The 16157-nt window shown below is 42.1% G+C and overlaps 1 protein-coding gene across 10 annotated transcripts in view; it reads right to left on the reverse strand.

The window, feature by feature from the left end:
- CWH43 (cell wall biogenesis 43 C-terminal homolog) overlaps positions 1-16157 on the reverse strand; it is a 68902-nt gene that overhangs the window by 47796 nt on the left and 4949 nt on the right. For 8 of the 10 annotated variants that reach the window (XR_011437590.1, XR_011437591.1, XM_070263866.1 and 5 more), the window contains 6 exons: positions 15415-15535; positions 14891-15045; positions 12462-12663; positions 8380-8468; positions 3029-3286; positions 621-746 (listed from right to left, as the gene is read on the reverse strand). Coding sequence is in view for 8 of the 10 variants with exons in the window: in XM_070263866.1 (XP_070119967.1) it covers positions 621-746; positions 3029-3286; positions 8380-8468; positions 12462-12663; positions 14891-15045; positions 15415-15535 (951 nt within the window). In the remaining 2 variants the exon portion in view is untranslated. The remainder of the gene's footprint in view (positions 1-620; positions 747-3028; positions 3287-8379; positions 8469-12461; positions 12664-14890; positions 15046-15414; positions 15536-16157) is intronic. The other 2 variants (XM_023638113.2, XM_070263870.1) reach the window with 1 other exon arrangement.

The raw sequence follows: 16157 nt of genomic DNA on the forward strand, positions 1-16157 counted from the left end.
AATTGTTTCCTATCTCTTTACACTATAACTTTGTCTTCTTTAGTAAAGTATCAGGTCATTGAGGGTGGGGACCAGTTTTTACATGTCCACATCCTACCTAACACCATGTAGTCACGTAGTGTACTGAATTCTAATACACTATCTGCAAATGTTATACATTCAATGAACATTTTTACTTAATCCAGTCCACTTGAAATAAGACAGATTGAACAGTAAACTAATTTCACGTTTGAGTTGCTAATTCATCAACATTCCAAATGCTAACATATTTAATCTCCCAAAAAAGGAGAACAAGAAATGAAATAAATAGTGTCAACGATTAGAACAAAGTGTTTTGGAAATTCTACCTGTTAAATCACCATATCCACATTACAACTGAAGCAAAACTAATACACAGCATCTATGGTTGAAATGACACGTTATCAGAGATTTGCTTTAAAGTATTTCGACAAAAACAAGTAACGAAGATAGCTGTTAACAACATGGGCAAAATGTTAACAATTGTTGGAACTGGGTGATGGATACATGAGGGTTCATTATACTCTTTAATTCCATACATGTCTGAAAATTTATATTTATAATAAAATGCTTTTAAAAAAAGACAGCAAAACCATACTTACAAAGTTTCATGCATTTTTCACTCTTTCTGAAAAGCGCTTTAGGACTGTTTTTTGCTTGAAGAAGAAAGTCAAGGCTTTTCTTAGGACCAAATAGCATATTCAGCCCAATGATTAGCATCACCGTCCCTGTTAAAAGAGAAAGAATATATCACATTTTAATCTGAAAATCTTTCCAATAGTAAATTCTATGAGCCTAGGTTTTGTTGAAATGGACATACCCTGAAAATTCAGTTATTGAGTTAACATATCTCTGGTAGTACTTTTGATAATCGAGACGATCATGAGAAATCATCTGGGGTTCTAGGAACCACACTTCAAATAAGAAGACTCAGCCTTTCCCTCATGAGGGATTTAGTTCTTCTAATTTCCTGAGTGCTTCCTAGTTGTTATGTTGGTAACAGTATATGTCACTGACTGTCGATAGTGCAGGGGAGGGCGGAGCACAAGAGAAAGAAGCCTTCTGAACTGCTTCAGGGCTCAATCTTCCCCACCAAAGAGACTTCAAGTGCACCAAGTTGAGGAGCACAAAAGGAGGATATGGAAGTTCTTAATACGGCAATGTTGGCAATCATTCCGGCTGGGGTGTGGGTCTCACAGAGGATGCACGCTAGTACTCACACTGCGCCAATAAGGCCAGCCAGTCAACTGGGATGCATTACAATGCAGCTTATATGTAAAGTTTACATACTTCTAAAATTGTATATAATAAGAATAGAAACAGAGGTATGATTGAATAATACATAAATTAGGAAATGTCAAGCAAAAGTTAACTTAGGTGGAAAGCCAGGAGAAACCCAGACAATAAATTTATACTAGTTTCTGATTTAATACAGATTCTTTTCAATTGTATTAAAAGCTACTCTGAACATTACCAACATTCCTTAGTTTTTGTGGCCTTATCAACATAACATCATTCTTACTAAAGCAAGTTCTTAGTTGTTGGAAGCTGTACTGACGCACTGTTCTGCAACCCCAGACACAGCAGGAAGGAATTCAAAAAGCACATCATTCCTAACATTCTAAAGAAATCAACTTATGTTGAGAGTGGCTCTTACTTTCGTTCGCTTTCTCCACACGGCAGACCCCCAAGCAAGGTGGAGTAAGAAAAAAGCAGAGCATCAGACAGCAAGATAGAGCAGGACAGAGTGCACACACCTGAAAGAAACCAGAAGAAACACAAAGTTCACAAAGCCAAGATTATTGCAGAGGAAATGCAGCAATGTATGTCTCGAATTGGATGAGAGTTGGGTGTTTACCAGACATATCAAATTCTCAATAGTTGTTTAAAAATATTCCATTTGGTTTAAAAATATATCTTTCAAAATAGCCTGTCCTGACAGATGCCTAGCTCATGGAGTAGAAAAGTTCATGCGACAATGGACAGCGTAGTAGGACATGACGGGGAAGTGCAAAGAAACACGAGCAGGAGCCTAGACTTCTGCGCTGCCCTCACACAACTGTAATTCCACAGTACAGGTCTAACTTCATGCCTAGTGTTCCTCCTGCTACACTGAGGCTCCAGGTGGGCACAGACTCTATGTCTCTTAAATCCCCAGCACCTGGCACTGTGCCTGGAACACAGCAGGTGAGCAATAATTTTTTAATGAATAAATGAACAAATGGAAAAGTGAATGTGTAAACAAGAACTGAATTCCCTGTTAACATGTTTTGTCTCCTCACTTGTCAAAGATCGTATCCTGGAAGCATCTGACATGCTTTACTGAAACTGAAATGATAGTAATTACGGTAGTAATTATACATCAGTATACATATATCATACATTGGTAATTTCAGTATTGCTAGAAGACAATTTTTCAAATATTAAACTGAGCTGAGTTTATGAAGTTTTAATTTTGGCATATAAGCTCATAACCACTGAAATGGAAAATGTATTTACCCTGTGATTTGGAAATTTATTTACACTAAGATTCATATATGCCAGATATATTTTATTGGTAAAAATATGGTAAATAAAAATCAGATTAAATTCAGGAGAACCAAAAAAAAAAATCACAATTTCTGTATATTTTTACGAGCCTACCACTGAAGTAGCAACGTAAGCATCATGATCGTACTTTCTCCTAACATATCATAGAACACAAGTGTTACATGGCACCTCTTTTATACTTTATTACAGATTAAACTTAGTTGTTATCACAACTAATTCACTTAAAAGGCCTTTGCAGTAGCAAATATTACTGAAACTCATGGATGAATTAAGAAACTGATTTTTAAGTAGTAATTTAGACATTCCTTCAGTTTCCTTTTTAATCAAGAGAGTCTATTTTAATAGAAAGGCTAAATAATCCTATTTATTTCCACCAGTCACGTAAAGTGCTAAATCCTAGTTAGTGCTGAAGGGTATTTTCGAGTAGTTACTTTAATCCAGATCTTTCAAATGTACTCACCCAAAAGCACATCAGATCTTTCTCTAGCATATACCCCTCCTGGGACAAATTTAAAAGCTGTGCACCATGCACAGAAATGTATTTCTAGAAGATAAAATATCATGGCGATGGTCATGGCTTTCCCAGGTCTTGACCCAGAGCTAACAAGGTGTCCAAGCACTGGAGGCCACATGGACGCTGTGAAGAGGGCAAGCACACAGCCAGAAACAGCAGCTGCCCACGTGGGCAGGTAAAGGAGACCCACAGCTGAAGCCACTCCTGTTTGAGAGAAAGAAAGAAAAAGAATCAGACAGGAAAGCAGTCATAGTCTCTACCATTTTCTTTTAAAAAAAACCACGTGTGTGTGTGTGTGTAGGGGGGTGGTGTAATAAGCGTATAAGATGACCGATTTATAGCTGTTTAGAACCAGAGGGACCTCAGGAGCATACTGGCCCAATCTTCAGGCTGATGAGAAACTGAAGTCTCTCAAGGTTAACGTGATTTGCTCAAGGTCACACAGCTAGTTACTTGTACAACTGGAAGTGGAATGTGGATCTAGTAAATCTCCAGCCAGTGCTATTTCTTCAGGAAGGGCAGCGGGAGGGAAGAAGGCATTTTTAGCTTATTTCCGTTAAGATCCTAATGGTGAAAAAGGAAAGAACTGAAATTACCTATGACACCAAAAATATCTCCTTTTAATTTAACCAGCTGGATCTAGGACATTAGAAAATCTGTCAGTGTGGTCTCTACAACGTTTTTGTTAAAGAACTTTCTAAAGGAATTTCCATCCATTTCATTTCCACATAGCCCTAAAAGAAGACATGACTGAGACAGCATGGGACTCACTGCGTTAGCAGTTCTGCAGTCCATTCCCTGTTATCCAACAGCCTAGGAGATGCTGGACGCTGTGCAGTCTGCCTGGTCCACAGCAGGCACTTAGTAAATGTTTGCTAATTTGCTGAGTCAAACCTGAGGAAATATAACATTTCTCCCAATTCCTGTGAAATCAGCTTTGAGACAGCACATCAGGGTCTTACAACACCTCACTTTGGAGCCATCCATATAACATCTTTCCATAGACTAGGACATTTCCTAGACATTTCAATCAGTGTTGTATAATTGTGACCCACCCTTCAAGGATGCCTACAGCAGACTCTTCACTGCTTGGGGCAAGAACTCCAGAAAAGGAGGAGTGGAGAGCAAGAAGCGGATCCAGGCAGCTTCTCAGTGCCCCAGTGCGCTCATCCATGAGTAAGTCCCACTTGCATCTCACAGGATAATGCCACGTGACTATCTATTCTTCCCCACTTCAAAGAAGGCATCACCCAGATGAACCTGAGAACCAGACGGCAGGGCCCTCTACAACCCATGGACTTTAATGCTGCAGTTAGACCTTCAAATACTTAGATCCAACAATGGTTATTTTAATAACAAATTTTTTTTTTTTTTTTTGAAATAAACAAATGCAATGCCTTTCCACTATAGAAATTTAAAAAATACAAAACTGAAAGGAAGCAATTAAGGATTGCCTCAGATTGAGATGATCACAGCCAACAGTCCAATATATTTCCACTGTCTTTTTCTACATATATATGGAAGTATTTTTAGGTAAGTGGAATCATACCACATATTGAGGATTATATTCTGCTTTCTATGTGACATTATATCAAGAACATTTCTCATGTTATTAATGTTTGTTTCTAAAACATTTTTAGTATATATACTATTCCACTGGATAAATACACTACAATATAAGCAACCATTTTCCTATTGTTGGCCTTTTCTGAAGCTTCTGACACTGTGAGGAACATCTTTCTTTGTCCATTAATCTCTTACTACATGTTTGATTATTTCCTTAAAATAATTCTTAAAAAGATTCTTAGAGGTACAACTACTGTGTCAAGAGGTAAAAGCATTTTATTTATTTTTTTTCTCTTTTTGGAAGAAGATTAGCCCTGAGCCAACTACTGCCAATCCTCCTCTTTTTTCTGAGGAAGACTGGCTCTGAGCTAACAACCATGCCCATCTTCCTCTACTTTATATGTGGGATGCCTGCCACAGCGTGGCTTTTGCTAAGCGGTGCCATGTCCGCACCTGGGATCTGAACTGGTGAACCCTGGGCCAGCAAGAAGCAGAATGTGCGAACTTAACTGCTCCGCCACCTGGCTGGCCCCTAAAGGCATCTTAAAGAGTCATTACTTGTGGTCAACTGCTTTCCTGAGAGGTTACACCAATCTCCATTTCCTCCAGAAACTCACCTTTTGAACCATGCCAAAATTATTTCTTTCTAGAGCCAGCCCCCATGGCCTAGTAGTTAAAGTTTGGCGTGTTCCACTTTGGCAGCCCGGGTTTGGTTCCCGGGTGCAGAAGCACACCACTCATCTGTCAGTAGCCATGCTGTGGCAGCAGCTCACACAGAAGAACTAGAGGGACTTACAACTAGAATATACAACTGTGTACCGGGGCTTTGGAGAGGGTGAAAAAAAAAGAGAGGAAGATTTGCAACAGATGTTAGCTCAGGATGAATCTTTAAAAAGAATTATTTCTTTCTGAAAATCTTTGCCAAATTAATGATGAAAATAGTATCACATTTTGAATTTCACTTATTTGATTATTAGTGGAAGTAAATTTTTCCTATTTACCAACTTACAATGACTATTTTTTAGAAGAATGAGTCCTCATTTGATATTCTAAAGACATCAGAATGACTTTGTTGCTTCTGTGTTACTACAAAGAATTATCTGGAGGGAAAGAAAACATTTCTTCAAATTTCCCTTGACTGTTATTGCTTTTATTTTTAATTTAAATACTACTTTTAAATAGGCTGTATATTTTTAAATCCACTAAAATTGTATTTTTAAATAGGTTATAAATTCAAAAGGTAAAAAAAGAGTCCCTCTGGGGCTGGCCTGGTGGTGCAGTAGTTAAGTTTGTGCACTCCACTTCAGTGGCCCGGGGTTCACGAGTTTGGATCCCGGGTGTGGACCTACACATCGCTCATCAAGCCACGCTGTAGTGGTGTCCCACAGACAAAGTAGAGGAAGACTGCCACAGATGTTAGCTCAGGGACAATCTTCCTCAAGCAAAAACAGGAAGATTGGCACAGACATTAGCTCAGGCCAATCTTCCTCACACACACACAAAAGAGTCCCTCTGACCCCTGTCACCCACTAGTTCCCCTTTGTAAAGGCAACCAATGTTAACATCTTCTTCTGCATCCTTCCTATGCATCGGAAGAAATACATACATGTGCATTCCCCTCCCTTTTTGTGCACCAGTGGTGGCATATGACACACACTGTCAGTCACTCTGCCTTTTTCACTTGACTGTCTACTTCAACCGTTTTTTGTTTGAGACTGAGTCCTTCCAAATACTGTCCCCTAAATCTTTACAACATCTAAGACACAAAGTAGAATTAACGGTAACTGAATACTCCAATACTTATAATAACCAGTGTGTTAGCTTTCCACAGATCAAATTGTTTATACAATGAAGTTGTAGGCACACTACATAGTACACTGGGGTCCTATCAATGCGTTTACACATGTCTTTTTTTTCAATAGGGCTTTGATTTTCCTAATTTAATTGCCATCAAGATTTAAAGCTCCTGTATGTTTGCATTTATGAAATTCTATTGGTCACTGCCATAATTAATTTCATGCCGAGACCCAGTTGGGCTCGCCAACTTTAACTGTACAATGAAAAGATATGATTGCTTTTTCTACACTCTGCTTTATGATGTGGTTTCCAGAAATGAATCACAGTGAAAAAGTGGGCACCATCTTTAGATAATTAAGTGTGAGCTCCAACTTATTTCAGGTGAGCAGGCGATCAGAGAGGGAGATGAAACAGACGAATTATGGCCCTGCTTTCCTGTCTACTGCAAATAGCCTATTAGAAGCCTTAAATCTGCTTGTCCCAAGGGCCTTTTAAACTACTATTTAATACTTCAAAGAGATTAGGTTGGACTCTCAAGGCTAGGACCTTTCTTATCTGGGGAAATAAGTATAAGCATAATACTATAAATTCACAGCTTTTCTGTTCCTTAACTAATAGTTCACGTTTCTGTGAATCTCAGGTTTCCCATGTCTAAAATGAAGCTGATAATCACCTGCCCGGCATTTTGCTTATATTCAGCATGCTATAAATGCCGAACAATCTTTCATTGTAGCTCACCTTCCTTTTCCCAATTGCAAACAGATTAAAAAGCTATCTATGCTCAACGCAAACAGCATTTACAAAGTGATCTGGCCCTTTCTTGAGGAATCTCATGAGGCGTATCTCTGGTAAGAAGAAAGGTTACTCCTATATTATATTCACACAAACTTCCACAGAGTCCATATGGAACGCCTACTAGAAAACACAGGAGCAAGTGAAAACAGCTCAACACAACTGCAACAGTGTGTTCACACATCCCCAGGAGGTCGAGGGCCTGGTGAACCTCATTAACTGAGCAGCCTAACTCATTACACACGTTTCCATGCAAGGGCGGTGGACCTCAGAGCGCACAGAAATTTACTCATTCTTATTCAACCCACATCTTCTGTTACCGATATACATAGTCTCACAACCCACACACAGCCTCTAGTGCAACACTCTGAACCACCTGCTTAATTAATGTGTATAAGGACGTTTCTCCTCACAGAAACCAAATATAGTACTTGCTCTGTCACAGAATGGGGGGTTTTTAACTTAACACCAAAACTGACTCTAATCATTTCTGCCTTTCAAGGGGAAGGGAGAAGAGTGGCATAATTCAGTTGTGGGAAAGTAAATAGATTGCTCCTGAAATATGATAGTTTTCACCAATATTCTGTGATCCTAAAGGCAGTGATGGGGAGCAGAGGGTCCAAGCCTTTGAATAAGCAAACATGGACCCCAAAGCTGAGCAGACGGGTGAGGAGCTAAACTCTTCCACGTAAAAGAGAAAAGGAAATTGAACTGCATGATGGAGTTCCAATGGAGGGCGTTCCTGAAAACCAGAGAAGAGAGGGATCTCGGCGAGGGGAAGAGGGCTGGCAACGTGGCGATGTACAACCCTCCATCTCCTCAGACCTGCGGTAAATCTGTGACTGACACACGTGTGGGGAGATGGGGGAGATCATGTCAGCATAGTCGGGGGGAAGGAGACAGCTACAGGAGGAGAGGGAAAATGAAATGGAGGAAGTAGGAACCTGCAGCCAGGAGTCACTGGAAAGCATGGTGACATCTGGATTCCAGCAGCTATAGCTGTTTAGAATAGCCCACGTGGCAACAGCACCTATTTGTACGGCTGCCTGGGTCATCTACTTCCAGTCTAGGTGCACATGCCTGCAAGTGAACTGGACAGCTGAGCTGAACGACGGGCATATCTGCAGGTCAGCTCCACATACCTGTAACCCACCAGATTACACCGGTACCAGGAAACCGTGAACAAGCCGAGAGCATCAATCCGCTCGCCAAGCACAGCAGAATTACACCTCTGTGAAAAAATGACAGGCTACAGGACATCTGACATTATTAATATTTCATTGTCTCAAATAGAAAACAGAAATATATCTCCTACCTCTTGGTACATCCAAGACATAACATGAGTGTGGAACAACCAATGAGATGAGCGCCCATTGGGGACCAAGATTATATACATTCAGAACATTAAAGTAATAACTACTCCAACTTGAGAAAAGTGCTATCTTTCATAGTCATCTTTCATGGTCAACGCAAACACAGTAATTGAGTTTTCTCAGACTATTAAATTATAGTCCATATTGGCCAAGTGACATTTTAAATGACTGCCAAACACCAAAAGAAAAAGTCATTGGGAACAGTTTCTCTTCAGTTTGCCTGTTTTCTTTCTTTTCTCTACCTCAATACTGCTTTCATCTACAGTCACTGCCTTCCTGGGACTGGTGTCAGCTTCATAAATGAGAGTTGTGTTTTTTAAAACAACTACAAGCTATCTCATTCTTTAGCTACTTTGGCAAAAATTAGGAGGAGGAGAAAAAAAGAATTTAACTGAACTTTAGGGAAAAATCCAACAGCAATAATAGCTTATGACATGGCACTCAATTAAGTAGTTATAACATAAATTAAGCTAAAAAACATAGCACTTACTACACACCAGGCACTGTTTTAAGATTTTTACATATTTTAGCTCACTTAATCCTCACAACTCTGTAAGACAAATGCTATTATTATCCCCATTTTGCAGAGGAGGACACTGGGGGAAAGACCACTTAGGTAACCTGCCTGACGTCACACATAGTGGCCCACGTGGGACTGAGAATCCACAAAGGGCCCTCAGAGGCCGGCCTGGTGGCACAGTGGTTAAGTGCACATGTTCTGCTTCGGTGGTCCAGGGTTCACCAGTTCGGATCCTGGGTGCAGACATGGCACAGCTTGGCAAGCCATGCTGTGGTAGGCGTCCCACATATAAAGTAGAGGAAGATGGGCACGGATGTTAGCTCAGGGCCAGTCTTCCTCAGCAAAAAGAGGAGGATCGGTGGTAGATGTTAGCTCAGGGCTAATCTTCCTCAAAAAAAAAAAAAAGGCCCTCAGGCTCTGGAGTGAGCTGCCCTCCCACCTCCCCCCACCTCCTAAGGTTAAGGATCGTCCAGGGTCTACAGAAGACCAGATGTGAGGAAAGGCCATGGAGGACAGGTGATCTTTCTCTATCCTCAATTCAACAACAAACGTTTACAAGTACCTACTATGTGCCAGGCTCTGTTCTAGGGGCTCAGGATATATCAACGAACAAAGAGCCCTTTTCTCCACAGGGCTCACATTCTAGTGGGGGGGGGGGGGGACACAGACAATAAACACAATTAGCAAGCAACACAGGATATCAGAAGATGGAAAGTGCTACAGAAGAGTAAGAGTAACAGGTCCGGAGTGCTGGGGTGGGCTGATGGGAAGCTGGAACAAGTGACTAAGACACCGTTTGTCCGGCTCCCTCTTCTCCCAGGAGCTATGGTCGGCACTGATCCTTTGGTCCCCCAGAGTCCCTTCAACACCCTCTGAGCCTCTCTCTCCCCTTTCACCCATCTCTCACATCTTTATCCCATCAAAACTTATCTATGACCCATTCCCTTGAGTAGAATCTAGTGAATTTTAGAAAGCAGTTCCTACTCTGATGGTCATGGGTGACGACGGTCTTATGCAACATTTCTCAAACAGGGTTCTGAGAAACAGCAATTTTATGAGATGTTAATAGGTGTTCTAGAAACAGGGGCTGGCGCCCTAGCCTAGTGGTGAAGTTCTGTGTGCTCCACCTCAGCTCACAGGTTCGTGGGTTCAGATCCTGGGTGCAGATTTACACTACTTGTCAGCCATGCTGTGGTGGTGACCCACATATAAAATAGAGGAATACTGGCACAGATGTTAGCTCAGGGCTAATCTTGCTCAGGAAAAAAAAAAACAGGAATTTCATCTTCAAATAAGTTTGAGAAATTCTCTAGAGTCTCTAATATGCTATAACACGCATTGTGAATCACAAAGAAAGGAATATAAAATGCAATATTTTATAAACCTATTTGATCTAGAAGACTTTTTTTCTCTTAGAGTAGCTATTGACATCTCAAGAAACCAATCTTCCACCGATCTCATGGGTTGCATTTCCACCTTCAATGTCTCACTCTAACATACAGAATCATAAGATGTCTGAACAGAAAACTCTCATTTTACAGGTGAGAAAAACAAGGCCAGGGATGTAATGTGACTGGTCCAAGGTTGAATGGTGAGTTGCTGTTGGCCAACCACGACTCCAGCCCTCGAGCCCCACCTTGGATTCCTGGTCCGGCTCTCCTTTTGCTCTTTCACACCTCTTATGCTTGTTTTCACAGGGAACTTTGGAGACAAAGCTTTAATACGAGAATAAACTCCTTCCCTTCCCATCTCTTCCTTTGTGCCTTTCTTCTTTCTCTCTCTTCCTCCCAAGTATGCTGAGTATCCAAGATCAAAAAGACACAGACTCTGAATGAGATAACATATGTAAACTTCCTAGCTCAGTGTCTGACACAGAGTACATCACAAACATTAGTTCTTCTCTCACTCCCTGTCCTCAAGGAGGTTAGTGTCTAGAGAGGAAGAAAGGTGTAAAATAACTGTAATATTAAAAAATGTGTAATACAGAATAATAATAAGAGATATTGGGGGGGATTCAAGATAGTATGTGGCATAAAGGGACCCCTGGGATAATCAGAGAAGACTTCACGGAAGAGATGCTTGAGCTGGGTTTTGAAGGGTGAATAAGAGCTTGCCAAGACCTTAAGGAAGACAAGGGAGGATAGGCAGACGAAAGAGCACATACACGCAGATGGAGGAGTGGAACAGTCTGGCACTTCTAAGGAACTGCAAGTGCTTTCAGCCCAGGTGCAGCACAGAGATAAGGCAGGGAGCATTTGTAAAAGCGGACGGTGCGGGGCAGATCCAGTCTCATATGACCTGGTATTGGGGGTAAAAAAAACTGCTGACAGATTTTAAGCAAGGGAGTGATGGAGTCAGATTTGCATTTTAGAGAGATCATTCTGGAGAGGGACCATCAGGAGAAACAGCAAGAGCCTGGATGAAAGATGGTAAGGACTCCCCTAAGGCAGATATGGTTGGGGAAAGGGAGGGAGGCACAGATCTGAAAGAAGTGGTAGAATCAACTGGACTTAATGCCAAAGATGCAGAAAAGGAGGAAGACACAGAACTCTAGGATGACTTGTGGTTTCTGGCTCAGATGATGGGGTGGATGGATAGAGTGAACCAAGGCCTGGAGGAGGAGCAACATGTTTGGGGCCTGGGAACTCCTGAGTCCAGACTTGGACATGCTGAGTATGAGAAGCCGGTGGGATATGCCCAGATGTCTGCTGGGGAAAGATCCAAATGTGGGAATTTCAGCACTTTAAGAAAAAACAGGTATCTGAGGCAGATGCTTTAAGGGTTTCTCGAATCTTTTTACACGAAAGACTGGGTCTGGCATGGGAAAAAAGAAGTGCCAGGAAGAACACACAAAGGGTTGATGAGGACAGAACACATGGACTAACACTTAAATGCAAGACTGCTACCTCCCTAGGTGCCCCGTGGTTGGAGCAAGTCCCAAACTACCAGAGGATCAGAGATCTCCCAGGCTCCCTCCTTCGGAGAGAACAGAGAGCTATGCTCAGGCTGCCAATCCTGTATCTCCCATCAGTACACTCTGGTCTTGCCCTACCAAATACCAATAACTGTAATGGTGGCGAGGCAGCAGTAGGGGGTGTGGGGAGGGAGTCTAGAGGAAAAGAACAGAGAACGTCATGCCTTCCGGCCACTAAGAATGCTCTCCTACTCCCTGGCAGGGGCTCCCAGAACCTCTTACTCAATGTTTCTGATATCTAGGGAGAGTGGAATATGAAATATCTGGCTAGCACAGATCTAGCTGCTCAACCAAGGAGGTATTTCTTCCCTCAACCATAACAGCCAATTTCTTGATTGCTTCCAAACCCAAACTCACCCAAACGGGTTAGGATCCGGCCCTGGATGGGGATGGCCACTCACTGCCCATCTGGAAACGAGGGAGACCTCTCCAAACACCCAGTGGGTGAGGAATATGAGAGTGCCAAAGGCAGCCCCCGCCAACAACCAGTTAGGTCTAGAGGCCATCCCCTTGGCTGCCTCGCCAGTCTTTTTCCCCTCAGGTTTACTGCAGTCACCATCTAGAACAAAAATGGAAAAGGGTCAGTTACATGGAAATTTACCCTCTGCATTTAACAGACTTTAGCAAGTAAGAAATGTGACTGGCTTCCAGGAGCTTACTTTAGAAGGGGAGACGACACATGAACCTACAACACAAAGCAGAACGTGCTGAGAGCTGGGCAGAGAGCGAGGACCTCAGGCAGGCTGGATCAGGCAGGCTTTAGAGGGAACAGAGCATCTTGGAATTTGACAAGTGAAAAGGCGGAAAGTTATTTACTTCATGTGAAGTTCACAGCAGGAGCAAAAATATATGCAGAAACAGTGAACGGTATGTTCAGGGGACAAATGCAGTCCTGCTTGAGTGGAAAATTTCCAGTACACCAGGCTGCTCCCTCCCAAAAGAAGAGGGCTTCCACCTAACGCTCTGTGTATCCAGAGTCCTAACAGCGCATTGCCTGAGCAGAGACTGCGTGCCACGCCCTCTTTCAAGCCCTTTATAGGAGCTCACTTAACTTTCACAACTTCATGAGGCAGGCTCTATTACTAATCCCATTACCGGTTAGAAAACTGAGGCACAGAGAGAACAAGTAACTTGTCCAAGATCACACAGCTAGTAAAGAGAAAGTGCGGCTGGAATTTAGGCAGTCTGGCTCCAGCACCTGTGTACTGAGCTATACCATACACTTCAGGGGACTGTTGAACCAACAGGTCTCAATTCACTGCACCACTGACTTCACATAATGTAACACCTGGAGAAAATGCTGGCAGGAGAATTTCTCTGTAGGAACAGAGAGGCTGTTGGGCAGATGCTTGTGACGCTGTGAAGCCCTCTGCGGGATAGAAGGAAGCCTCAGGGTCTGCCTGGGGGGCTGGCAGCCCTATTTTACAAGGAGGAAGAAAGCCATTCTGCCAAAAAAGGAGTCAAAGGAAGGAGGAGCAGAGCTGAAAGCTATGGGGATGAGGCACAGGGTGGTACAGACAGAAGGGTGGCCAGGGCCTGGAGGCTAAGCAGACAGTCTTCGGAGAAGAGAGATATCTAAAACGAATTTGCTGTGTATTACGGCGGGTGACCCCTCCCCCAGGACCCAGCCGATCTTCAATAAAACTACAAAAAACTCCTGGTAACATCAGAAATGCTAGAGAAGCTGGCGAGAAGTCTTGAGTTTTGTAAATGGGGCACAGGGCAAAAACAGGAAGGGAGCAACAACTGGGTCATGTAAATTTACAAGAGGCGAGACAGAAGAAAACTCAAGTCAGGAAATGTAAATTACACCCCAAGTTCAGATCCTTATCAGGCTGTACCTGTGAAATTTGCTGCCTGAGTTTCCACCTCTAGATGTTAGTGTTTTATAAAATATAGAACATATTAGGGCACTAGACGGAGGTCTAAATGCTCCAACTAATACTAACGTCACTTGAGTAATTTACTTGCGTGATGTCCCCCTCTTCTCACTACCCTCATATCATGCCAAAATTGGGGCCAAAGGGGGATTATACAGCATTCTGTTCGCACTGAGCCAAAACCCTCTACACTTCCATCAGTCTGTGAGATTTCTCCTTGTATTTACAAAAGAACAGTGACTCAGTGAGAGTGACACAAAAAGCCAGGAGCAAGTTAATTAGAATCTAGTAACACTTCTCTCTTCTTTTCAGAAGGGTCTCGAGTTAGCATATGAAGCAAACATCAAGCTGGGTGTGTGCCTGTCTCCGAGAAAGTCAGCTCCAGACAGCGACAGGGTATTTGAAAGGTGGTGTGAATAGGCAAGACTTCCTTTCTTTTCAAGTTTTAGACTTGGAGTTTAAATATATTCAGACACCTGGAAAAAAAACAATGCCAGGTAGTTCCCACGGCCCCAGCTCACAGATAACAGTCCACAGTGTTAGAGCTACACTGGGGTCAGTACGGAGGGAGGGGGGTGACGGATCCCACCCTGGAAGGCCTGTCCAGAGGGAAAGAGGAGAAAGAGCTGAAAGCCAGCTGGGAGTATGAGGCCGGGTTCTACTCCCCCACTGCCCAGTGATACAGTCAGCTTTTTATTATCATCCTCTGTAATGGCAAGAAAAAGGTGCCTTCTGCTTAGATAACAGTCCACCATGACTGTGCCAGTGACTATTTCAGGGGAAAAAGTTGAAATGGAGACATAGCACAGAAAGATAATTTTTATCTTTCAAGATGTGTCACATTCAGGTAAGAAAGGTAAACTAAGCAAGAGAGAAAATCCTTAAAGAAACTGGATATACTCTTACCTGTGAAGATGCGATCAAGGGTGGCTATGGTACTTAAGGTCAGGATCACTCTGTTGGACACCTGATAACTCCAGATTGGGTTTAGTGAAGTGTACCATATGCGAAGAACAAGAAGAAGAATCTGTCCTAAAATAAATCCCCAGATTCTGAGGTACCTGTAAGTACAAAAGTATTTGTAACATACTTTTTATGTGGTTTCAATGTACTATGTCCATTGAAATTCTACGAATTCCAGTTTCATAGAATGAGCATAGGAAATAGTCTTATTGGTAACTTGCAGGAATGTACATGACATAGCCTTTATAAAGCCCATTACCTAGGCGACTTCTTCTAATTCTTTAATTCTGAAAACATTATTAAAACTAATGGCAAGTATTCACATCGTGGTTTTGTGAAAAGGAAATAAATGAGACTTCTACAAGGCCATATACAAGGTAAATACGAAACTGGAACTCTGGGTCCCGACTTTCCCTTTGGTGACTAATCACACTTGCTTGTCTACAGGTCTAAGAGACGAACCATACCTTTGCAAACCACTTCCTGTCCACCATGTCACAGATTGCACTATCAGAGACGAAGACACACCAAGCGCGAGGACCACTATCCGAAGTTTGGCATTCGGAGCCTGGAAGGAGGCTATGCTGCCTACAAACAAATTAAGGAGAGCTGAATGTTTCTGGCAATCATGCACTGGTACTCGGTGATCTGCATTGATAACTGTTGTGTCTGATACCATCTTTATACTCAGGAAGATAGAGTGAATATATAATTGTGTGTGTATAAATCTTTTAAAAAATTTTTATTGAGATATCATTCATACCATAAAGTTCATCATGTTAAAGTATACAACTCAATGGTTTTTAATGTATTCACAAAGTTGTGCAACTTTTACCAATATCTAATTCCAGAATATTTTCAATCACCCTAAGAAGAAACCCATACCTATTAGCAGCCACTCCCTTTTCCTCCTCCCTGCCCGACTCCCAGCCCCTGGCAATCACTAATCTACTTCCTGCTGTATGGACTTTTCCTATTCTGGGCATTTCAGATAAATAGAATCATACAATATGTAGCCTTCTGTGACCGGCTTCTTTCACTTAGCACAACGTTTTCAAGGTTCATCCATGTTGTAGCATGTATTGGTATGTCATTCCTTTTTATGGCTCAATAATATTCCACTGCAAGGATTCCATGGCATGGATATACAGCATTTCATTTCTCCATTCATCAGTTGTTGGGCATTCAGGTTGTTTCCACTTTTTGGCTA

The sequence above is a fragment of the Equus caballus genome, chromosome 3 (assembly GCF_041296265.1).
Source record: "Equus caballus isolate H_3958 breed thoroughbred chromosome 3, TB-T2T, whole genome shotgun sequence".
Taxonomy (NCBI): Eukaryota; Metazoa; Chordata; class Mammalia; order Perissodactyla; family Equidae; genus Equus; species Equus caballus.